Source organism: Eubalaena glacialis, chromosome 15 (genome assembly GCF_028564815.1).
Source record: "Eubalaena glacialis isolate mEubGla1 chromosome 15, mEubGla1.1.hap2.+ XY, whole genome shotgun sequence".
In the NCBI taxonomy this organism is placed as follows: Eukaryota; Metazoa; Chordata; class Mammalia; order Artiodactyla; family Balaenidae; genus Eubalaena; species Eubalaena glacialis.
In genome coordinates this window covers 51,187,932-51,209,487 of record NC_083730.1, presented here as the reverse complement: position 1 = coordinate 51,209,487, position 21,556 = coordinate 51,187,932, and the positions used below count along the sequence as shown (strand labels likewise).

Here is a 21,556-nt window from a genome sequence, read left to right as displayed (position 1 = left end):
ATGCAGTGAATATAGTATACCAAAGTCTGATACCAGCCTAATTTTCAATGCAAATAATGCAAAAACTTGTTACTGAAATCTTAAAACATCTCTCCCTATTCAAAGATACAAAAGGATTGAGTTATGGGAAATGAAGAGGATCTGAGGAATACTTCTCTGAAAGGAACAATTTGCTGAAAGCCATTGATGTACAATGAGTATACCACCAAGGGGGGGAGGGTTTGAGGTGCTCCCTGTATATCTCAAGTTAAGAGAGAGGGACTCCAGAGACTACTTAGAGAAAGAAACAAACATCCCCTGAAGTTAGGGTGCAAGAGGGGGATACAGTGAACTCATGTCTGATCCCACCTGAAAAATGGAAAAAGAGAGACAGGCTGTCTCGCTACTGATGGATGAGCTGAAGGAGTGGTGGCTGTGCTGGGGGTGGCCCTCACTGCCAGAGCTGATGGAAGCAAAGAGACTTGAGCGATGCCCATGAGCCAGATGTGGGCTGCGGGGGAGGAACAAGCAGCTTGGTGTCTTCTCGGGGCCTATCTAATTGGGCCATTTGAAAGGGTGGACAGGCCTCAGCAGAGAGAAGCTGAAAGTAGTAGTGTATTTCTAGGAACTACATAGTGGGAAAGAAGTTCATCATTCTTATCAAGGGAAATACAGGTGGGAACTCCCTAGTGGCTAGGGATATCCCAAAAGAGCCCATGCAAACACTCAAAGGAGAAAGAGTCCATTGTTAAAAACTGCCAGATTCAGAAAGCACAAAATCATCCAGTAACTTTCCTGCCCCCTTACTGCTCTCCTTCCGTTTCCCCCCTGAAAGTGTCAGGGATCATAAAAGATGCCAGAAGAGGGATGGAAGGGGAAGATGGAGAAAGAACATGGAGAAAGAACTTGAACTCAAACCACCTTTCCCTGGTTAAGCTTCCCACTTACAGCAGGTAGTAGCTGAAGGAGGGGAGAGGTTTGAGGTTTAACTGTAAATCATTGATTACATTTCAAAGAGATGGCTCCAAGGTCCTGAGGAAGACGTTCCTGGATCATAAAGAGACTGACAAGAGACTTATTTAGCTTCTAAAACGATTTACATACATTTCAAAGAGATTGAGAAAGAACTTCAGTGACAAGTTTTCTAACATAAATGCTCTAAGAGAAAGAAGAGGAGGGAAATCTCTTATGAAGGAAGAATTAAGCCTCTTATTTTTAATTTCTTTTTCGTCCTTACAGATTGAATGTTTTTACTTAGTGGTTTGTTACCTTAATTTATAACCTTTAGCTATTTAGATATACGTCATGTAGACCTCATTTTTCCTGCAGGAACTGCAAATGTTAGAGGCAAGTCTGCCAGCATATTGCTTGTATTTATTTTCTAACAACATTTTTTGGTCATTTTTAAATGATATTTTTAATTTTTAAAAAAGGAACTGATCTAGGTTAGCTATTTAGTTTACAGTTGAGGAGACTGAGTTTCGGAATCAATGAGCACCTTGCTCAGGTCACTCAGGAAGTCAGTGAGAACTAACCAGGCCTCCTGGTAAAGCTCTGCCCTCTGTCTGTTGAATCATGCTGCTTCCCAGTCACTCAGATCATTTACTATCATTGCAGGCTATCCTGGCATATCTTAATTAGTCCTGATATGGCCTAAGAGCTAAACAGCTAAACAGGGACCTGAAGAAAACTGTGTTGAATCTGACTGCTTGAAACTTGGTGGGGGGAAATATGTTTTTAGCACATAATTGTTGTCTAGGAAGCTAGTCTGAAATCAATAATGTCAGAAGAGGTCATTTTGCACTTCCAGAATTAAAGATTTTTTTAAAAACTGACATGTCAGCTGCCCACTCCCCATGCCCAAGATTCCTATAAATCCCTGAGGCTCACATTCCCCCCAGCCGCCTCTGGCTCTGACTTCCCTTCCTCTAACTCTCCGTTTCACTCGCACTGCTCCTCCCCAGACTGAACCTGGAGCTCATCCCACATTCAGTGAAGTCTTCATGCTACCAGACTTTCTCGTCTTTCTCCTTGAAATCCAGCTCCCCCTCCTATTTCTCATTCCCCATTCATACACACAGACAAACACACACCTACTCACGTCTGGGCTCAAGATTCTCATCCTCCCTCCCTGATCCTCTGTACTCTGGCCCCCTTCTCTCAAAACGCAAATCCTTTCATTTCATTATGTAAAGCAACTTTGGTCTCACCCACACCCCAGCTACCACATTTGCACACCCAAGACTCTGGAAGGACTAGCTACTCTGGGATCCACAGTCACATAAAAGAAAGAGAAGAGACTTTGTAATTTCAATATTTTTTCTCCATCAGTGGAAGGGAGTACTAGAGAGATTTCTTTTTCCACTGTATAAATTAGGATGATTTCAGCTATAAGTATTAGATGACACAATTCAAACTGATTTAAATAAAAAGGGTTTATTTTATCATGTAACAAGAAGTCTAGGGTTTGGGAGATTTGGGGATTGATTTTAAGGACACAAGCCCCTCCATCTTTTTTTGCTCTATCATCCTCAGTTTACTGGCTTGATCCTTAGAGCTGTCTCCTTATAGTCACAATATAATTGCCATGGTTCCAGAAGTCAAATGTATACACAACAACATCAGACTGAAAAACACATACGTTTCCTCCCAGAAGTCTCTTTTTAACTGTAAGGAAATGCCATCCAGCATCTCATTGACTGAACTGGTCAAATGTATCCCCCTAAAATACTCTGGCAAAAGCCTTGAATTACAAAAATTGGCTTAAACTAATCATGATTCACCTCCTGGGACTGGCAAGGGGGCCATTTCCTGAGCACATTTGTTCTCGTTATCTATTATTACATGACAAACTATCCAAAAACTTAGTGGCTTAAAATGATTTACTATTATCACTCATGGTTTTGTCAGTTGACTGGACTAAGCTGGGCATTTCTGGGGGCTCTTATGTGGCTACAGTCAGATAATGATGGGCTGGAATCTCCCGAAGGCACAACTGGGCTGGATGTTCTCCAAGATGGCTTCCTTGCTCACACATCTGGTCCTTCAGGATGCTTCCACACAGCCTCTCTTTCCAGCAGAGCAGCCTAAACTTCTTACATGGCAGTCATAAATGACAGGAGGCAGAAACTGCCAGTCCTTTTTAATGGTAAGTCTGGAACTAGCCATATTCTATTATGTCATACTCTTCTGCCATATTCTATGGGTCAAACCAGTCCAGCCCAGATTCTAGAGATTCCACTTCTCAATGGGAAAGTGGCATTCCTGTACAGAAAGGGGAGAATTCATGCCAGCCATCTTTGGAGTCAAGTTACCACAGGATTTCTGACCAACATTCAAATAAAATTGGGATCCTGTTGACAAGGAAAAAGTGGGAAAATAGCTGTTGAGTAGGCAACCACTTTAGCCTTTCTTTGGGCAAATTGTCTCTGAGAAGAGGTGTGTTTGCAATCCTAATCATGAGTCTGTAAAGCCTAATCATGGGTCTCCATTATGAATCTCAAACCAGAATGACCATCCATGATATAACTACATAGATTCCTTTGATGTGACCAATCATTCACTCAGTTTTAACTACCATAATTTTTTTTTAAATCATACGATATTTTAGCTGATAGAAATTCAGAGATCATTTTATCCAACAAATCATTTTGCAGGGATTCAATGGAAATTATATGCTATATCTAAGGTAACAGTAAATGGCAGAGCCAGGACATTGACCACCAAACCTTGGGCACTTCTCAGTCCCCCTCTCTGCCACTACAATATAGAGTTCACATCTTCAGTTGGGTAGTAGAGTTAAAAGAGCACTCGATTAGGAGTCAGAGACCAAGTTCTACATCTGACTTTGTGTGACATAGACTGTTAGTGCCTCCTCAATATTCAGCCTCACATTTTCCATAGTGAAAGACCTCCCAATTTCATTTAGGGCATGGGCTTGACTAGGATACTGCATTTCCCAAACTTCCTTGGCAACAGATACAGCTATGTAACAAAGTTCTGGCCAGTAAGATTTAAGCACAAGTGTGTGCCTTCCAGGAAACCTCTTAACAATCTAACCTTCACCCATGGCCTTTGTTTTCCCTCTTCTTGCCCTTTCTCTGTTATGATGTCTGACTCCGCCATGATAGCTAGAGCACTGGCAGCCCTGTGGACCACACAGACAAGGGCCACACCCTAGGGAAATGGAAGGAAACTGGGCTTCTGACAACTCTGCACAACCACCCACAAATGATTTTACCTTTCCCCCCAAATTTTCTTCCTGTCAGCTTCCACAGTCTCCAGGTACAGCAATACTGCCCTCCCAGACACAAAACTACTCATAACTTTGGCATCATTTTCATCTCCCTTATTTCCGTCATCAGGCAGCAAATCCCTCACCACATCTTTCTGATTCTTTCATCACTGCATGCTTTGGCTCTTCCCTCCTAGCCTGGATCTGCCTGAGCAGCTACCTGATTTGTATTGATAGTGACAGCAGCAACTAAAGCTACTTGGCAACCTCCTAAGATGATGCTTTGCTCACTGACTCAGCTGTATCCTCTGTTTTTGTCAGTCACTGTCCATTGTGTTCTCTATGGGCAGTGCATCTTGTAAGCAGAAAAGAAATGTCAGGGTTAAGATCTTCCTCCAATGAATGTACAGTCCTACCAACGAGAGTCTGCCATTCATTCATTCACTCAGTCAACCTTTATTATGTGTTTGTTTTGTGCTAGGACCTGAGCTGGTGCCAGAGGGAAAAAAAAAGGATGACTGAGACATAGCCCCTGCCCTCAAGGACCACAGCTTCCAGAGGAGAAGATAGTTTTATATAAACAGAAACCAGAAACAAATAACTAGATGAAAATTTATTTTCAAGAAGAAAGTCCCAAAGCCAACCAAGTTTCTGTTTGCCATTCAAGGAAGAACAATGCAAACACCACCCAAAGTCTCTTAGGCCCAGTCTACACATTTGGAAGAGAGTCTCATAGAGTCCATGCAATAACCTACAGCATGATAACTTCTGTTGTAATCTCTTAGTGGTTGCAAAATGCCCATCTATCGTTTTAGCTAAGTGGGATTTGGGTGATTTCGTTCCTTCCAGCTCTAAATTTCTATGTTCTATGAAATACATATCTAATGAAAGTTATGGCTACCCACACACATGTACATGAGTGCTTAGAGTGATACGAGTGTCTTGAGATGAGCGAGTTAATCTAGGAGGGTTTAACAGAGGAACTACCCACATAGGCATTCCAGTAGGAATGAGAGTGCTTTCCTGTCAATAATACTTCCAAGTGAATAGCAGCCACAATCAGAACCCTCACCTATGCTTAATACAAAAGAGTTTCCACATATGTGATTTAGAAAATGAGGCAATACTATTTAATAAAATGTTATGGTTTCACTGCACATTTTTTATACTCCCACTGTTCCTAAAAACTGGATTTGAAATCACTTATAATAATATATATATATACACACACACACACACACAATAGGAGAATTCTGTAATGGGTAAGAGAGCAAGAGACCTAGAAAACTAGAATGATGGAATTGACCAGAATACTGACCTCTGAGCTTCCTGATACCTAAGGTAAAATGTAAAACATCCTGAGTTACATCATTCTCATTAACTGAAAAAAAGGATATCAGTTTATCAGGATCTCTTTTTAATTTTTGAGAATTTATTGTATAGATCTTTATGAAAGGGACATTGAACAATTTGCAAAGAATATATTCAAGAGCAGGTTTTTAAATACCTTAAATCAACATTCAATAAAACACCAAAGCATGGAATCAAATTATATCCTGTGTAGGACTACCTAATATAAAGTTGCTGCTAACTACAGAACCCTATTTTTAGAAGGAATGAAGGTCCTGTCCTAGACTCTTGTTTAAACTGAATATCCTAGGCTCAATTGCCCACCTGGATGAGCTGTCACTTTGCACAGATACACTTCTGTGTGACCTGGAACTTTGCAACAGGAACCCCCAACGAGGGGGTTCTCTGAATTCTCAGTCAGTACTTGCTGACCACTTGACCAAAGTAAGCCAAACCAGTCCACCAAGTCCTAGTATACAGGATCACAAAGAATTCTCTGAAACAGCCTTCATTCTCAGTGGGTTCATGCTGAACTCTGAGTACCCTGAACTTCACTGAAAGCCATTGGCAGCACCAGATAACCTTCCCAAATGGACCAGGTGCATTTCTACAATGACAAATGACCAACTAGGGCTGCTGATGCTTCTTTGTTTTCTTTCCAAAAATTCAAGAGCATGGATTCCTCTAGTCTGCTGGATGGATACTGGTTTGTCCCTTTGACATCTCAGGCTTGGTCCAACCTTGATCACCAGACATCTGCCCAAGGGCTACCTAGCTTCTCATCCCTAAGAAAGGAGCAGCAGTGCTCAGCATCCAATGCAATTCAAAGAACAGGGACTTTGGAGACCAAAAGCAGATGCTCTGGAGTAAGACAGGACTCCAACAACTGCTTTCCAAACTTGGTTACCCAAGAGTTTTTTTGGAGTATTTAGAACCCACTTCTTGCTCTGAAATCTTCAGACTCCCCTAGATCCACAAAGCAGATGCTGAAAGCCCCAGCAGGCTTTAAACGTCTTTTCCTAAATCACTCTGGATCTCAAAGATCCCAAGTGCAGCCAGCAGAGGAGGGCAGGGTAGAAGCTTGGGACAAGTCCCTTTGCCTTTGCACATGCTCCTTCCACTTGGATAGACCTGCCTCTCTCTTGTTCATCTGTCAGAATCCTATTCATCCTTCAAAACCCAGGTCAGGCCTTTTCACTTCTATAAATATTTCCCTGACAACTCCCTCTCTCCATGAGCATAAATCACTCCCAGCTCTGTACTATTTCTTTATTTGTATGGACTTCACTGCTGCCTGTCTCATTCGTGTGTTTATTTCTCATGTTCAACTCTAAACTCCATGAAGGCATGAAGGCAGAGATTTTTACCCCTCTTTGTAATCCTCAATGCTAGCAGAAAATGTTCTAGGGGCTTAATTAGAGTTTGTTGAACTATCTGAACAAGAGTTTTAAGCATGATTAAAAATTCCATGTGTTACATTAGGGATTTTTCAGTCTCCCGGACTGCCTGGGTAAGGTATTCATACGTCCAGTGCTGTCTACCATACTTCACATTAGATTCTTAAGAGTTGTTAGAGTTCATCTTTAAGAACTCAAGACCTGTACTGGTGACAAGTTGGGATACGGAGGGATTGTGTGCTCAGTGAGGTTACAGAACATGTAGAAGGAAAATGTTTTGAAATGTTTGCCTCTATTGTTCCCTGTTTCTCCCCCTTCCTACCATGGGGAATTCTTCCACTTATATACTGATAACCTCTTTTCTCCTCAGCTCATGGTCAAAATTCTCTCACTCTTTGCCGACTAAACTTTAACAAAGACAAACTTTAGTCAGGATCCTGAACCTTCTTGTAGGCCATCTGTGCACTTCTTATAAAATCTAGTTTGAGCAAGAACCCTGCTACGTCAGTCTAATCAGAGGCCCCTCCCTCGTTATCTGAGCACCCTTGATATCTGATCAGGTTCCTCACCCTCCACCATCCCCCAGGTGATGTCTGATCACCCTGGCCTGTCTTCAGCAAGAATCCTATCTGGTCGGTTTAGCTAGAAGCTCCCTTAGCCCTGATGGTTCCTCCTAGTAACTTTCCATCCACTGACCCCCCACTCTGCTCCTTGGCAGTAAAATCCCACTTGTCCATGCTGCATTTGAAGTTGAGCCCAATCTCTCTCCCCCACTGTAAAATCCCATTGCATAGGAATTCCCTGGCAGTCCAGTGGTAGGACTCCATGCTTTCACTGCTGAGGGCCCGGGTTCAATCCCTGATCAGGTAACTAAGATCCCACAAGCCGCATGGCCAAAAAAAAAAAAATCCCATTGCAGTGGTACCTATACCTATCACGATGGTCCTGAATAATGTCTGCCTTAACATCTTTTACGTGCATAACTGAAAATTTTTTTCTTTAATAGAACCAGAAGGAAAAGCTTCAGGCACTTAACTATTTTGGGAAAAAAGAAAATCTACTAACCTAAATCCAAGAAGAAAGATTCAAATGCATACTTGCAAGGTGTGTTTTTCTGTTCTTAGAAATAAGAAATGTTCCCTTCTCAGCTTCGAATGGAGAGAATAAGGGAAAGGGATCACAATGGGGGGAGGGGTGGCAGGTTGAAAAGAAAACTGCTGGAGCCAAGAGCACGGAGCCCACCCTCTCCCTCCTGTGTCTGAGGACCTGCAGCTGACAGCAGCCAACCCACTGCCCAGGCATTCTCTGGGTTGGAGTGACTCTCATAAAGACACCAGAATTTTCCCTACCCTCTTCTCCCCACCTATCCTTACACCACCCTCATCCCGTGCTGGCCCGGGACGTAAGCTCCTCTCAGAATGGAGAGTGAACGTCTTCACCTTCAGGTGATGGGAGGAAGAGAAAGACTCCCAATGGGCAGGGACCATATGGAACCATTTGAAATCAGCCACCCATCAGCACAGTGGTGGGACACATTATCCCCATTACAACAGCCTTATAACTGCGCCATGTTCTGAAATATGGAACCTTCACACATGTGACATCAGGCAACTCAGATGTCAAGGTCCCTTGGTCCCGGCAGGATTCTAGTTAAATGATCTATGGTTTGAGGAGGGACCCATCGTCTGTGTCTCCAGGCCACATAGTTAGCCCTGTGTTTGGGATTACGAGGAGTCTTTCGGATCCTATCTTCCAGCTTCCAGCTAACACCCCAAGTGCTAACATTTTTAGTACTGGGGCTCACTACAAAAATGTGCTTAAAGTTAAATCTAACCTAAAATATACATTTTCTTGCTTGGTGACTGAGGCATGAAATGGAATCATGTGGGATAAGGAAGTAGCAGAGTAGAACAAAGAAAAAATACCAACGACATAGAAATTAGTGTTTTCTGAGCCCTGGGAAACACATGTTTGAGAAAGCTAATTCCCCAGGAAGTACTTGCTCCTGTGATGTAGTTTTTTTTTTTCTGTTCTACTCTACCACTTCCTTATCCCATGTGATTGTGTTTCATGGCTCAGTCACTGAAAAGAAAATGTATATTTTAATTTTGAAGTGCGAATTCTGAAACATCTTTGAAGTATGCGTTGGTGCAACAAAGCTGAATCCCTAGGCCCGACAGCTCAGCAACAGAGGTGAGACGATTGAAAAGAAAGTTGAGAGCTCAAAAAGTTGATTCAGCAAGAAAATTTGCAATGATATTAGGTGGCAAGAAGTAAAGAAGTGCCAAACTAACCTACTGCTGCTCAAAATCAGGTATATACTGAGACCACCAAAAAAATAGTTCAAGCGCCTATGGAAGGCAGGTGGTAGCAATTAACAGGAGAACAAAGGGTTTTGTTTTTTTTCTGCATTGATTTTTCTGGAGAGAGGCATTGCAATGTTTGAGCCCAATTAAAAGAATTCTAATATTAATCGCTTCACTTGTAAAGAAGAATAAATCCAAAGGAAAGGTGTATACAATAGGTTATTGTTGCGTTTTTAATCAGAAGTACAGCATTTTAAGAGTCCAGTCACATTTTTTAATCGTAAAGAGGGCTACAATTGTTTTTCCAAGACAGTTATTCAATAATTCTTACACTAACTGTTTGCTGTTATAGAGAAAATCTTTGGAGAGAGGGAATTGATGGTTGTAGAGGGACAAGACCTGCAGAAGTTCCAACACAAAAATGCTCCTAACGTCCAGTTGACGGTTCTATCAAAGTCAACAGCCATCTGGGGCTTGAATGTCATTTGCTATTTGTGTTTCTAAAAGTTATTTATCATCATTTCTTTTTGCCTTTCTAAAAAAACAGAAAGAAAAAAAATCAACTTTTTGTATCCTGGGAGATAAATTTCACCCTCAGTGGAAAAGAGCTTTATGCTCATATGTTTTCCTAACAATAACAACATTTGTGTTACCCAAGCAGCCTCCTCCTCAGCTCTACAATAAAAATCTATTGTTCAAGGAGAGACATGATTCCTGAGATAGCTGTCATGCTTCAGTTTATTTGCTGCACTGAAGGAGAAAGAATGCTGATCCCTCAAGTCCTCACTGCACTTCTGACGGATCTCAAGGTTCCAAAACTTCAGTTGATGATTGAAAAAAAAATCCTACAATGTTGTGTGTGGAAAGTCATGTTTACCTAACAGGCCTGAATGTTACAGAGTCACCAAAACAAAGACATGACTGAAGAAGAGAAGTCTTGCAATAAAGAGGCAAAGAATCCCTAGATAGCGATGGGCCAGCTGTCCCTCAAGAAAGGCCTTCAGTTCATGGCATATCTTTTTGGACTTTTTCTATAAACTAGTTCAATTATCTATTAAACCTCTCCTGAACCTTTCACTAGCAACTTTTCGCTCCTCTCTGTTACTTAAGACAAAGTGAGACAAATAGCCCAAACAGGGGGAAAAAAAAAATCTATAGTAATGCTTACTAAAATCAAGAACTTAAGAGTTTTTCCCTTAAAAATGCATTATAAATTTTTCAAGTCATGACTTTGGCCATTTACTATTTTTATTTCAGAACAAAGTGTACAGAGTCTGAAGAATGTACACACGTGTACATTCCATGTGTGTACATTCCATATGGCTCAGGAACCATATGTATAAATTCAGAGATTAAACCCCTTTAGTGTTTCACATATTTGAGCTCACATAAGTCAATAAATTTTGACGTTATGCGTTTCTAGAACAAGAATTTTCCAACTCCTTCATAGTAAATATTTTATACTTTTAAAAATATATAAGCAAACCCAAACTGAGAGACATTTTACAAAATAACTGAATTGTATTCTTCAAAATGTCAGGGTCATGACAAAGACAGACTGGAGACTGTTCCAGATTGAAGAAGACTAAAAAGACTTGACAGTTGAGTGCAATGCATCATCTGGGGTTTTCTCTTGCTATAAAGAAAATTATTGGGAAAACCAGCAATTTGAATAAGGTAGATGAGATAATAGTATTACATAAATGCTAATTTTGTAAGAGAATGTCCTTGCTTTAGGAAACATACAAGCATTTAAAAGTAGAGGGGCATCATGTCTGCAACCTACTCTTCAAACTACAGTTCAGAAAAAACTAATAAAATGTATATATGTGCGTATATATACACTACACACACATACACACAGAATAGGGGCAGTATAAATAAAGCAAATGCGGTAGTATAAAAATATGGAGACTGACTAAAGGGCATACAAGAATTCTTTGTACTATTCTTCTAAGTTCTCTGGAAATCTGAAATTCTGTCAAAATGAAGAGCAAATAAAAAATATTTTTAAATAAAAATATATAAAATTCGGGGCTTCCCTGGTGGCGCAGTGGTTGAGAGTCTGCCTGCCAATGCAGGGCACACGGGTTCGAGCCCTGGCCTGGGAAGATCCCATATGCCGCGGAGCAACTAGGCCCGTGAGCCACAACTACTGAGCCTGCGCGTCTAGAGCCTGTGCTCCGCAACAAGAGAGGCCGCGATAGTGAGAGGCCCGCGCACCGCGATGAAGAGTGGCCCCCACTTGCCGCAACTAGAGAAAGCCCTCGCACAGAAACGGAGACCCAACACAGCCATAAATAAATAAATAAAGGAATTCCTTTAAAAAAAAATATATATATATATATAAAATTCAAATTTTTACTGTAATACATGCACTCTTATACAACCTTTAGAAGTATTTAAAAAGAGAAACATATTAAGGGGTCAAGACTCCTACTAGGGTGTTTTACGCTAAAAGTATGTAGAAAAGAGCATCCCCTTTGTCAGGAGGCCTTGCTGGGCACTGCCTAATTGACCAGGGCCTTGTTAGATCAGGCCAATCAGCCTGTCATCTCCCCAATCTCCCCGTAAAGAAATGTACTGGGGAATACCGGGTGGTACAGGACCTCAAGGCAGTCAGTGAAGCACCTGAGGATGTACATCCAGTGGTCCCCAATCCCTATACCCTGCTGGCCGCTCTACCGTCCACCAGGACCTGGTATCTGTATTTGATTTACCTGAAGCTTTTCTTCTGAAAAACAACAAGACAACAAAAACTACAATACACCAGGGATATTCAGGCCCCGGCAGTGAGCCTCGACACCAGGGCACACTCGCCTACAGGCAATAGATCTAGATACCTGCATTTTTAGGAAAAATTTGACACGTGACCATGCAACCTAACTTTTCTGGCATCCTCTGTCGCCAAAAGGTTAGACAAATGGCGGTCACTCAGAGAAACAAACAGTGAGGGCTGAGGTCTGGGGGCAAACAAACACATCTAAAGGCAGCTGAGGAGAAGGTCTGCTCCTCCACCCGCGGTTATGACGACGCCCACACTCAACAGGCAGCTGTTACAGAAGACGCACCTGCGCCCCTCAGCGTCCCTCGAGAATGAGGAGCAGGACAAATGGCAGAGGAGAAATTTGTCACCAGCAAAGATGATTAACAATTTACGGGGAATAGAAGTAGAATCTGGGTAATAAAGTCTTACCTTTTTTTTTCCTTTGTGCTTAGGCTAGTTTCACTGGCTCACAGGATGCTGCAGGCAAAGGCCTCGCACCCGGCCCTTCAGACCAGACTTCCTCAGGCAAAATGGCTGCTCCGACAGCTCAGCTCGGCAGGCCGTGTGCAGAGACCGCACACGCGACACCTCAACCCAAGATGGCGGTGGCAGACCGTGTGCAGAAGCACGGCGCCCGGCACTGCAGTCCGGTGCCGGGAGCCGGGAGCTGCACAGCTGCGCCCGCCCTGCGAGAACCCCCTAGCCCCGCGAGAACCCCCTAGCCCCGCGAGAACCCCCTAGCCCCGCGAGAACCCCGTTGCCCCGCCACGGGATCCCTATAAAGCAGCCCCGCCCACCCCGTCTCGGAGAGCGTGCACCCCAGAGCGAGCTTGCATCTCTCCGTGCTTTGATCAAGGGATAAAGGTTGGCTTGAAGGATACCTATCAGGAGGACCCTTGTTGGGGCACGACTTGAAAGGTTTGGTAACATTAATCACCAGCCTTCTGTTTCCAACCAGTCTGGGGTCTTCGTGCTTGTTCTCAGCATGTAGCCACCATCCTCCACCTGGGTGGGCGTCTTAGTTCCTGCAGAACAACTGAAAGGTATGTGTCAAATTGTTATGACTATCCCTTGAGGAGAAACTAGGTCTCTGTTTTATCACTGAGCTCGTTTCTTGACTGCTTTTCCTTTGTTTCTGCATTCCCTCACTTCCCTAGTGAGTAACTCTCTTGCCTGCTCTTTGGGACTCAGGAAAGGCATAGGAGACTAAAGGCTTTTTCCTGCAAACAAGAAACAGGGTACATGGAGGGGCTTTGGTACCCAGGAAGGTCCCCCCAGGGTCCTGCTCAGTTTCAATCCCTTCTTTGATTTGACACTTCTCAATCCTGAGGGGAACAGGGGTGGGACAAGAAAGGGAATGAAGTTTTGGATGGAGAGGTTAATCATCAACTCAGCAGGGGAACTCGGTTTTAGGGGGACTCGGTTTCAGTGGCAAGACACGTAGACAGTTGGGGAATGTTAAAGCTGGCAGTGTCAAAGGTGACTATAAATATTATCAAGTTCAATTCTTTTCAAACTTTGGAAACAGAATCCTGAAGAAATGCCACCAGGAGTAAAGGGGAGACGGAGCATGTGACTCAGAACTTTCCACTTCAGCTTTAAATGGAACAGCTTAAATTTAATGTTTCATCATTAGGCTTCCACAAAATGTTTCATAAATTTTTTAAAGGGTCCTCTGGGAAACAAAACCCTGCTCAAAAGCAGTATGCTTATTTACAAAAGCCACTAAATGGCCTTCACTTTCTTATTGCCCTCATCATCTTGGTCTGCAGAAGCAACTCCATAAATGTTGGTTGAATTAAGGCACTTGCCCAAGACAACACTGTTGGTCAGTACTAAGCTGGGACTGGAACCGAGGTTTCCAGATTCCCAGCCCAGGGTTGTGACTGCCATTGTCACACTGCTTTCAGTTATTAGGGTCCTAAGTTTAATAAATACTTGCCGAATAATTGCACTAATCTGCTTCATGTAAAAATAGATGCACACTTCCAGGAAAATATATTCAGCTCCATCGTCATGGTTGGTCATGGCTTTTCCAAGACCTAGCTTTGAGTTGAGATGGGACAGAGGGTTGCCTAGGTGGTGCAACTTGGAGAGGAGTGGCTATGGCAACACCATAGAGAACCCAATTTCCACATCTTTTTATTTTTATTTTTTTTTAATTTTATTTATTTATTTATTTATTTATGGCTGTGTTGGGTCTTCGTTTCTGTGCGAGGGCTTTCTCCAGTTGCGGCAAGTGGGGGTCACTCTTCATCGCAGTGCGCGGGCCTCTCACTATCGCGGCCTCTCTTGTTGCGGAGCACAGGCTCTAGACGCGCAGGCTCAGTAATTGTGGCTCACGGGCCTAGTTGCTCCGCGGCATGTGGGATCTTCCCAGACCAGGGCTCGAACCCGTGTCCCCCGCATTGGCAGGCAGATTCTCAACCACTGCGCCACCAGGGAAGCCCCTCTTTTTATTTTTTTAATTAATTTTTATTGGCGTATAGTTCCTTTACAATGCTCTGTTAGTTTCTACTGTACAACAAAATGAGTCAAATATACGTATACGTATATCCCCTCTTTTTTGGATTTCCTTCCCATTTACGTCACCACAGAGCACTGAGTAGAGTTCCCTGTGCTATACAGTATGTTCTAATTAGTTATCTATTTTATACAGAGTATCAATAGTGTACATATCCTGTTTATCATAGACTTCTGTTCTTTCAGTACAAAATTTTGCATCACCAGAAGTCCCTTTTTCAAATGCAGATGCTCCTGGGTAGACCAATTCATTCAGTCATTATCAAAATGAATTAGAACAGTGATTCAGAAAATTGTACACAGCCTTTATCTTGGGCTCTCCTTACAAAGCAACTTCTGATTCAGTCATTCTGGGGTGAGGCCTGAGCTTCTGCATTTCAAACAAGTTGCAGGTGCCGTGATGCTGCTGGTGCCGTGATGCTGCTGGCCTGAGGACCACTCTTTGAAACTAAGCAAACAAGTGTCCGAAAAAGACCTAGGGGGAATAGAGCACAGGCATAAATCTGGTGGTAGAGCTTCCGCATGAGTTCCAGATTCAGAAAGGCCAGGCCTTGGGGCTTCTTGTGTGGGAGATTCTAAAAATTTTCTAAGAAGGGCCTGAGTGTGGTCACAAGGCACAGAAAAGGCAGGGCACCAAAGACTGTTTTGCTGGAAGCTGCCTAGTTTGAAAAAGAAAGTACAAAGCTGGGTTCAGCCAAGGGAATGGGTGAGTCTTATAATGAGCCATCTCTATGCTTAGCACCCACCTGGGCATCCACAAGAGCCTGGAGTCCTGGATTGTTTAATAAGACCCCCTTCCCAGGCTCCCTCGACTTTCAAGTTAACACCTCACTGAGGTTGACTAAGCTGTAAGCACGCACTGGAGTCTCACCTAGCTCCGCCGCAGCAGCAATATCAGGATTGGAGATGATCTTCATAAAGGCTGGGGGACAGGAGCACTTGCTAAGTTGGTTTCAGTGAGACTTTCACAAAACTCCTTAAGCAGTTTGCCTTGTAGCAGGCAATATCCAGTCTTCCTCCCTCTGTGGCGTTATGCAGGGGCTTGGAGTTTCCTTAGCCCCAGCTTAATTTTTACCAGATCCCTACTGAGCATACACAGAAGCAATTTTTTTAATTGTGCTATTTTCTTAAAATATATTTTGTACTTTTCTTTCTTATTCTTTTTTAAAATTTAAGCAAATACTATTGCAAAAGGGAGATGAGTCATTGGTGAAGTTTGAAGTTTTGTCAGGATTTTTTTAAGGCATTATGGTAAAAAATATCTTTTCTCTTTTAAACCTATACAATTTAGAAATATATCCATATTTTTTAAGGGTGGGGAATATCTTTGTATAACAAAATAAAGAAAAAATAGCTCTAAAATAATTTCCCTAACTGTGTTATATGTAAAATTACATCATTCATTCCTTTGCCAAATAAGGTGTAATTTTTTTTTTTTTTCAGTTAAAGAAGGTCCTTTTTATTTTTGCAATATCATTCCATACAAAAGCAATAGAAACGTAACAGTCTTAACAAGAAGTTTACAATTGAATATTTGAACAGAAAATCTGTACACATTATCATTTACAGCAATTTTACACGGTAAATTAACTATAAAAAAAATGTTCTTTCTAAATCCTTCTGCTGTCTTAACTCTTGGAGTAGTATAGGTAGAAGGGCTACTTAGTGCTATTTACAAGTACCAAATTAAGACTGTATAACTTACATAAACCCCATTAACCTACCAGCTCAATTTAATATCTGACTATTCAGTGCTCTGTATGAGGAAAAAAACCCATCTTGACATACTGACAAACAGCCCAAACCCTAACCCTTTCCATAAAGATATTAAAGGTATCTGATTATGAGAACACTCGGCCAGATACCAGTAAAGAAAGCCCCGTGAACATATGCTTAAACCCAAACCAGCCATCTGACAAGTAGCAATTAATGCCTAAAATACTTGTGGAAAACCAGTTACGGTACACTTGTCAGGTTAACTTCAAGGATGCGGAGAGTAAGCAATTAAGATTGTTGCAAGATTGCTTCGAGTTCAATTTTCCTCGGATTTAGTTCCATTTACAATTTAAAACATGCAAAATACACTCCCTATACATAAAATTAACGTTTCTTAAGAAAATAAGGCAAGAACATCAATTCACCAAGAGACTGTACACTCTGAACAGAAACCCCCAGTTACAAAGGCAGGACGCGCGCTTGGTGGGCCACCCCGCCGGGGGAGGCAGCGCTGCTCCCAGGGGCCTCCAGGTGGCGCCGGTTAGCTCATGGCCGAGAAGTCTTTCAAGGGTTCAGTTAAACAGGTTTCCAAGTCAAACTCGTCCTCGGCCTGGCAGTCCACGTGTCTCACTTTGGTGGGGGTGCCACAGTACATGTCGAAGTTATCCTGAGAGCTCGTCTGGGACTCAGAGCTGCTCTCCGCAGATTCCGTCTCCATCTCCCCGAGGTCTACAGGACGTATTTCTTGCAAATCACATCCTTCTTCCGCTGGAGGATCCCAAAAATGCAGAGCCACCTTCCAGAGTTTGATCTGCTGGTCCCACGATCGTCGACTATACTTCTTGAATTTGTTGGGGGTTTTGGGATGAATGCCAGGCTGTCGAAGGTGCCTCGGGACTTCTTTAATATAGCGATCGTAGGCAATGGTGTTCTTCCCGTAGTTGATCTGCTTCTGTCTCCTCATCAGGACACTTTCATCGGTCTCTAAGTCAGCTGGCAATGCCGACACAGACTCCTTCGAATCCGAACTTCCTGATGATGATTTTCTCTCTCTTCCAAAGTCATTTATGAGGAGTTTCCTTTTATATCTTGCAATTTCTTTGTTAACTCTAGTCCTCATTTCATCTTCTTCGACTGCACTTGCCCAGTCTGAACATCTAGAACGGGGCTTAGGGCCTTCGGGAGTGGTAAAGCTGTCGGGTCTGCGGTCGCCCGGCGGCCTCGAGGGGCCCTCGGCGTCCTCGGGCTTCCGGCGCCTCCCGTCGGCCGTGCGCTTGCGTCCGAGGCTCCATCTTGCGGCGGGCGGCGGGCTGGCGTCGCCGTCGCGGCGGCTCCCGCACCCGGGGGGACTTCGCAGCCGGCAGGCCATGGCGACGCGGCGGGCGGGATCGTGGGGGCCTGGGGGTCCGGCTGTGGTGGCGGCGACGGCGACAGCGACTTCCTCTCCGCGCGACGCTGACTGACTGCCATAAGGTGTAATTTTAATTTCTAGAAATGAGTTATGTATTTTGTCCTCATCTTGAACACATCTTTTCTCTTATTGAAAAAAAACCACCCCAGATTATCTTAATTATTTGTCAGCCACAAGCTTGAGACAAACTGGAGCTAATCTCATTTTTAACTTTCTTAGTTTGTTGACACCACTTTGCATTCAGTTAGTTAGCAGTTAGCCCTCCTTCTCCCAGAAAAAGAAAATTTTCTTGTTGGTGTTCAGTACATTCTGCAGGGTTGTCTTCCTAGTTCTCATCTGCACTTCCCATGTTGAGTCTTCCTACTTCTTTTCTATCACTGAAAAGTTAATGTTATTTTAAAATGTCCCCTGTCAGAGCCTAGATTCTCCTGAGGAGCATATTCCTTTCCATGGAATGGGCATTTTCACAACTTAATATCTTATATTTGATTACCATCGGTGCATGTTTAAATGTTGTTTTGCTCATCTTGTTTATTACATATATGTATTAAAAACTAATAAAAGCAAAATAAGACAAAAAAACGAGCATTTCATTTTGGCATCCTCCCTACTACAAAACCCTGCAGATGTTTGGCTGCCTGTGATATATTTTGGAAGATGGAATTTGCAACTGTTATAATTAAGCAATGCCATTAAGTCACCCGAGAGTAAATTAGAAAGTAAACTGGTGCTGTGTGCTCAGGAACCCAAGATTATAGGCTGAGATCTCTATTCAGTGTCTAAAGTCAGCTCCTTTCAAATTGATTCTGAAATAAAAGGTGTTATTTCTATTCCCTACCTCCAAAATACATAAGTGTATTAAACATGTCCCTAATATTGATTTGGCATGCCAGTTGTAATCTTGAATTGTAGGGGGGGAAATGTTTTCGTAAATAGAGCTATTTCTATTTTACTACTACTGTTTCAGTAGCAATGGGCAAGAGAAATGCGCAGGTCTGGATTATTTCCAGGGATTTGGCTGAGATCCATGAACTCAGTAGTGGTTTGAAAAAAAAGGAAAGAAAGAAAGGAATCCTAGCACTTCCTATTGCAGTTAGAATTAGATGAAGGTAATGTCACATCTCAGACTTTTCCCTACATAATACCATCTGGAAAGAGACAATCAAATCCCAACAACCCAAAATACAAATCGTCAGCAATCTGAATAGAACATTGATACAATAGTTGTTCACCAAAGCAGCTTGAACAACCTATAATCCGATAAATTTAGAATATTAACAATTAAAAACTTGTTAATAATTACCTAACAAAATTAAGCTAGATAATCTTTTTTTTTTTTTTTTTTTTTGTTTATTTTTGGCTGTGTTAGATCTTCGTTTCTGTGTGAGGACTTTCTCTAGTTGTGGCGAGCGGGGGCCATTCTTCATCGCGGTACGCGGGCCTCTCACTGTCGTGGCCTCTCTTGTTGCGGAGCACAGGCTCCAGACGCGCAAGCTCAGTAGTTGTGGCTCACGGGCTTAGTTGCTCCGCGGCATGTGGGATCTTCCCAGACCAGGGCTCGAACCCGTGTCCCCTGCATTGGCAGGCAGATTCTCAACCACTGCGCCACCAGGGAAGCCCCAAGCTAGATAATCTTGAACATAGCACCATGCTAAACTCCTCTTCTACAGCAAGTTAAGCTGACTAAACTAAGACATAAAGGTCCAGCCCCTTGCTATTAGCTACCCAAAGTATGGTCTTAGGAACTCGCCCCTTGCTACTCCAGGTATGGTCTTTGAAGCAATATTATAAGCACAGTTTGGGAGCTTGTTGGAAATGCAGAATCTTAGCCCCACCCAAGACCTACTGAATCTGAATCTATATATATATTTTTTTTAATTACTATTTATTTATTTATTTATTTGGCTGTGCCGGGTCTTAGTTGCGGCACGCAGGATCTTTAGTTGCAGCATGCGGGATCTAGTTCCCTGACCAGGGATCGAACCCAGGCCCCCTGCATTGGGAGCGTGGAGTCTTAACCACTGGACCACCAGGGAAGCCCCCTGAATCTATATTTTAACAAGATCTCCAGATGATTCATTCACATATTTAAGTAGGAGAAGCACTGATCTAGATCCTTGGGTTCCTACCTATTTTCAGGGACCCAGGTCAGCCCAAATTCACAAAGCCTTTTAGTCACAGGACAGGTACCTCCTTTTTCTACTTCCCCACTGGTCAGTCATTTCCTTGACTTTCATGATGTGGCTGATCTCCCTAAAGTCACACTGCATTTTGACAGTTTCCAAGAATGCTTTACAAATACCACCCGTCTAGAGGATTGGATCCCCCCTCTTTTCAGTAGAGCTGCTTTTACTGAGCTCCTCACAGAAACATTAACAAGATACTGATGGTATACATTTTCAATTTAGTCCTCAGACTGATCTTTCTGCACCTGAACTGTTGTTAGGATAGATTGCTTTTCTGCCCATACCTGACATATGCCTCCCCTGATCTAACAATCTGTTGCAACTTGGCAGCCTAAGTTTATCAAGTTTTCTGTTCTTCCAGTTTTTCGTCTATAGATACTACTCTGCTTTTCTTCTTCATTTGTCTGGGTTTAATCAGTTTTGATCTGATAGAATTGATGCAAAAGGAAACTCTTTGTAAAATGACATTGTCCTTTATAGATATGGCCTATCAGGAATGTGTCAGTCCCTACGATGACTCCAAAGACCTTCTTCCACGGCCTTCTCAGGCTCCCACTTTTTCACTCTACCCATCAGCAGAGGTGGAACAGTGTTCCCATTGTGTGTGATTTTGTTGGAAGATTGCAAAGGATATCAATACCTGGGGACATATATCCTTTAATGAACTTTAAGAAAAAAGAAAAACAAAAGTACAAACCTAGCTACATGAGGTCCATTGCATCATGTTCATACAGATACAAAAAGATTTAACTATGGCAAAGTCCAATCAATCACTATGGTAACTAGTATATCAACCAAAAGGCCAAGGTTTGCTTTGTACTCCAGTCAGCCTCTGTAGATGCTTCTCCTCCCCCACATATACTTGCTTGTCAGTTGCCTCCATGATTACCTTTAATCCAAGATTTTGCTACATAGGGTTTGCTTTTATTTCTACTTGGCAATTTTAGTTTTGCTTTGACTTCCAGAAACTCAACATTATGAATCACTTGAGCAAATAACGAGCCAATAAACACAAATCCAAGGGAAATTTCTACAAAGCTGTCTTTGACTCTATTTGCACACAGAGTGAAGTGTTTCTTGTCATGGGATAATAATCTGAGAAACAACATCTGGCCAGATCCACAACTTTGTTTCAAATTGCATACTATTTTAATATGTTAGAATAAACATTCCTTTATGCAGTCAATATCTATTCAGTGCCTACTAGATGCAAGAACAAAAGAACAAAGGAACAACTCATACAGTTAAATGATTTTTTTTCTTATTTCTTCAAGCCTGTTCTTCTCAAATCCATCAAAAGGGCCTCCTAGCTAATTGAAAGGTCTCCATGGCTTTCCCTACTCCTAAACAGCTCACATCAGCCCTGGGAGCACTATCAATTCAGAAGAGGCCTTGAACACTTTTCAACTCCCCATGGAGGCACTCTCGCAAGCATCTAGAAGAGAGAGCTCTTGATGGCAAATCAAACATAATTTTAGTTAATATGTTTCTTAGTCATCTCAGTTTAATTTTTGTCCTCCCCCCACATGAACCATTATTCATACTACTTCCAATGGTAACAATTTCCTAGCCTCTTGAAACTATGTGCTTAGCACTGTGGGACCTAATCAGGTTTTCTAAGCAGCTCCATGCTGTGCTCTCAACACTCTGGGACAATGGAAGACAACTCTGAAATAAACTGGGGGAA

General features: G+C 42.5%; 1 protein-coding gene across 1 annotated transcript; it reads right to left on the bottom strand.

The window, feature by feature from the left end:
* Positions 1–16,165: 16,165 nt before the first annotated feature.
* Positions 16,166–17,727, bottom strand: LOC133075526 (histone RNA hairpin-binding protein). Its single transcript, XM_061169819.1, has one exon. It carries the CDS (start codon positions 17,639–17,641, stop codon positions 16,814–16,816), a length of 828 nt encoding a protein of 275 aa, XP_061025802.1. The 5' UTR covers positions 17,642–17,727; the 3' UTR covers positions 16,166–16,813.
* Between the last annotated feature and the right edge of the window lie 3,829 nt (positions 17,728–21,556).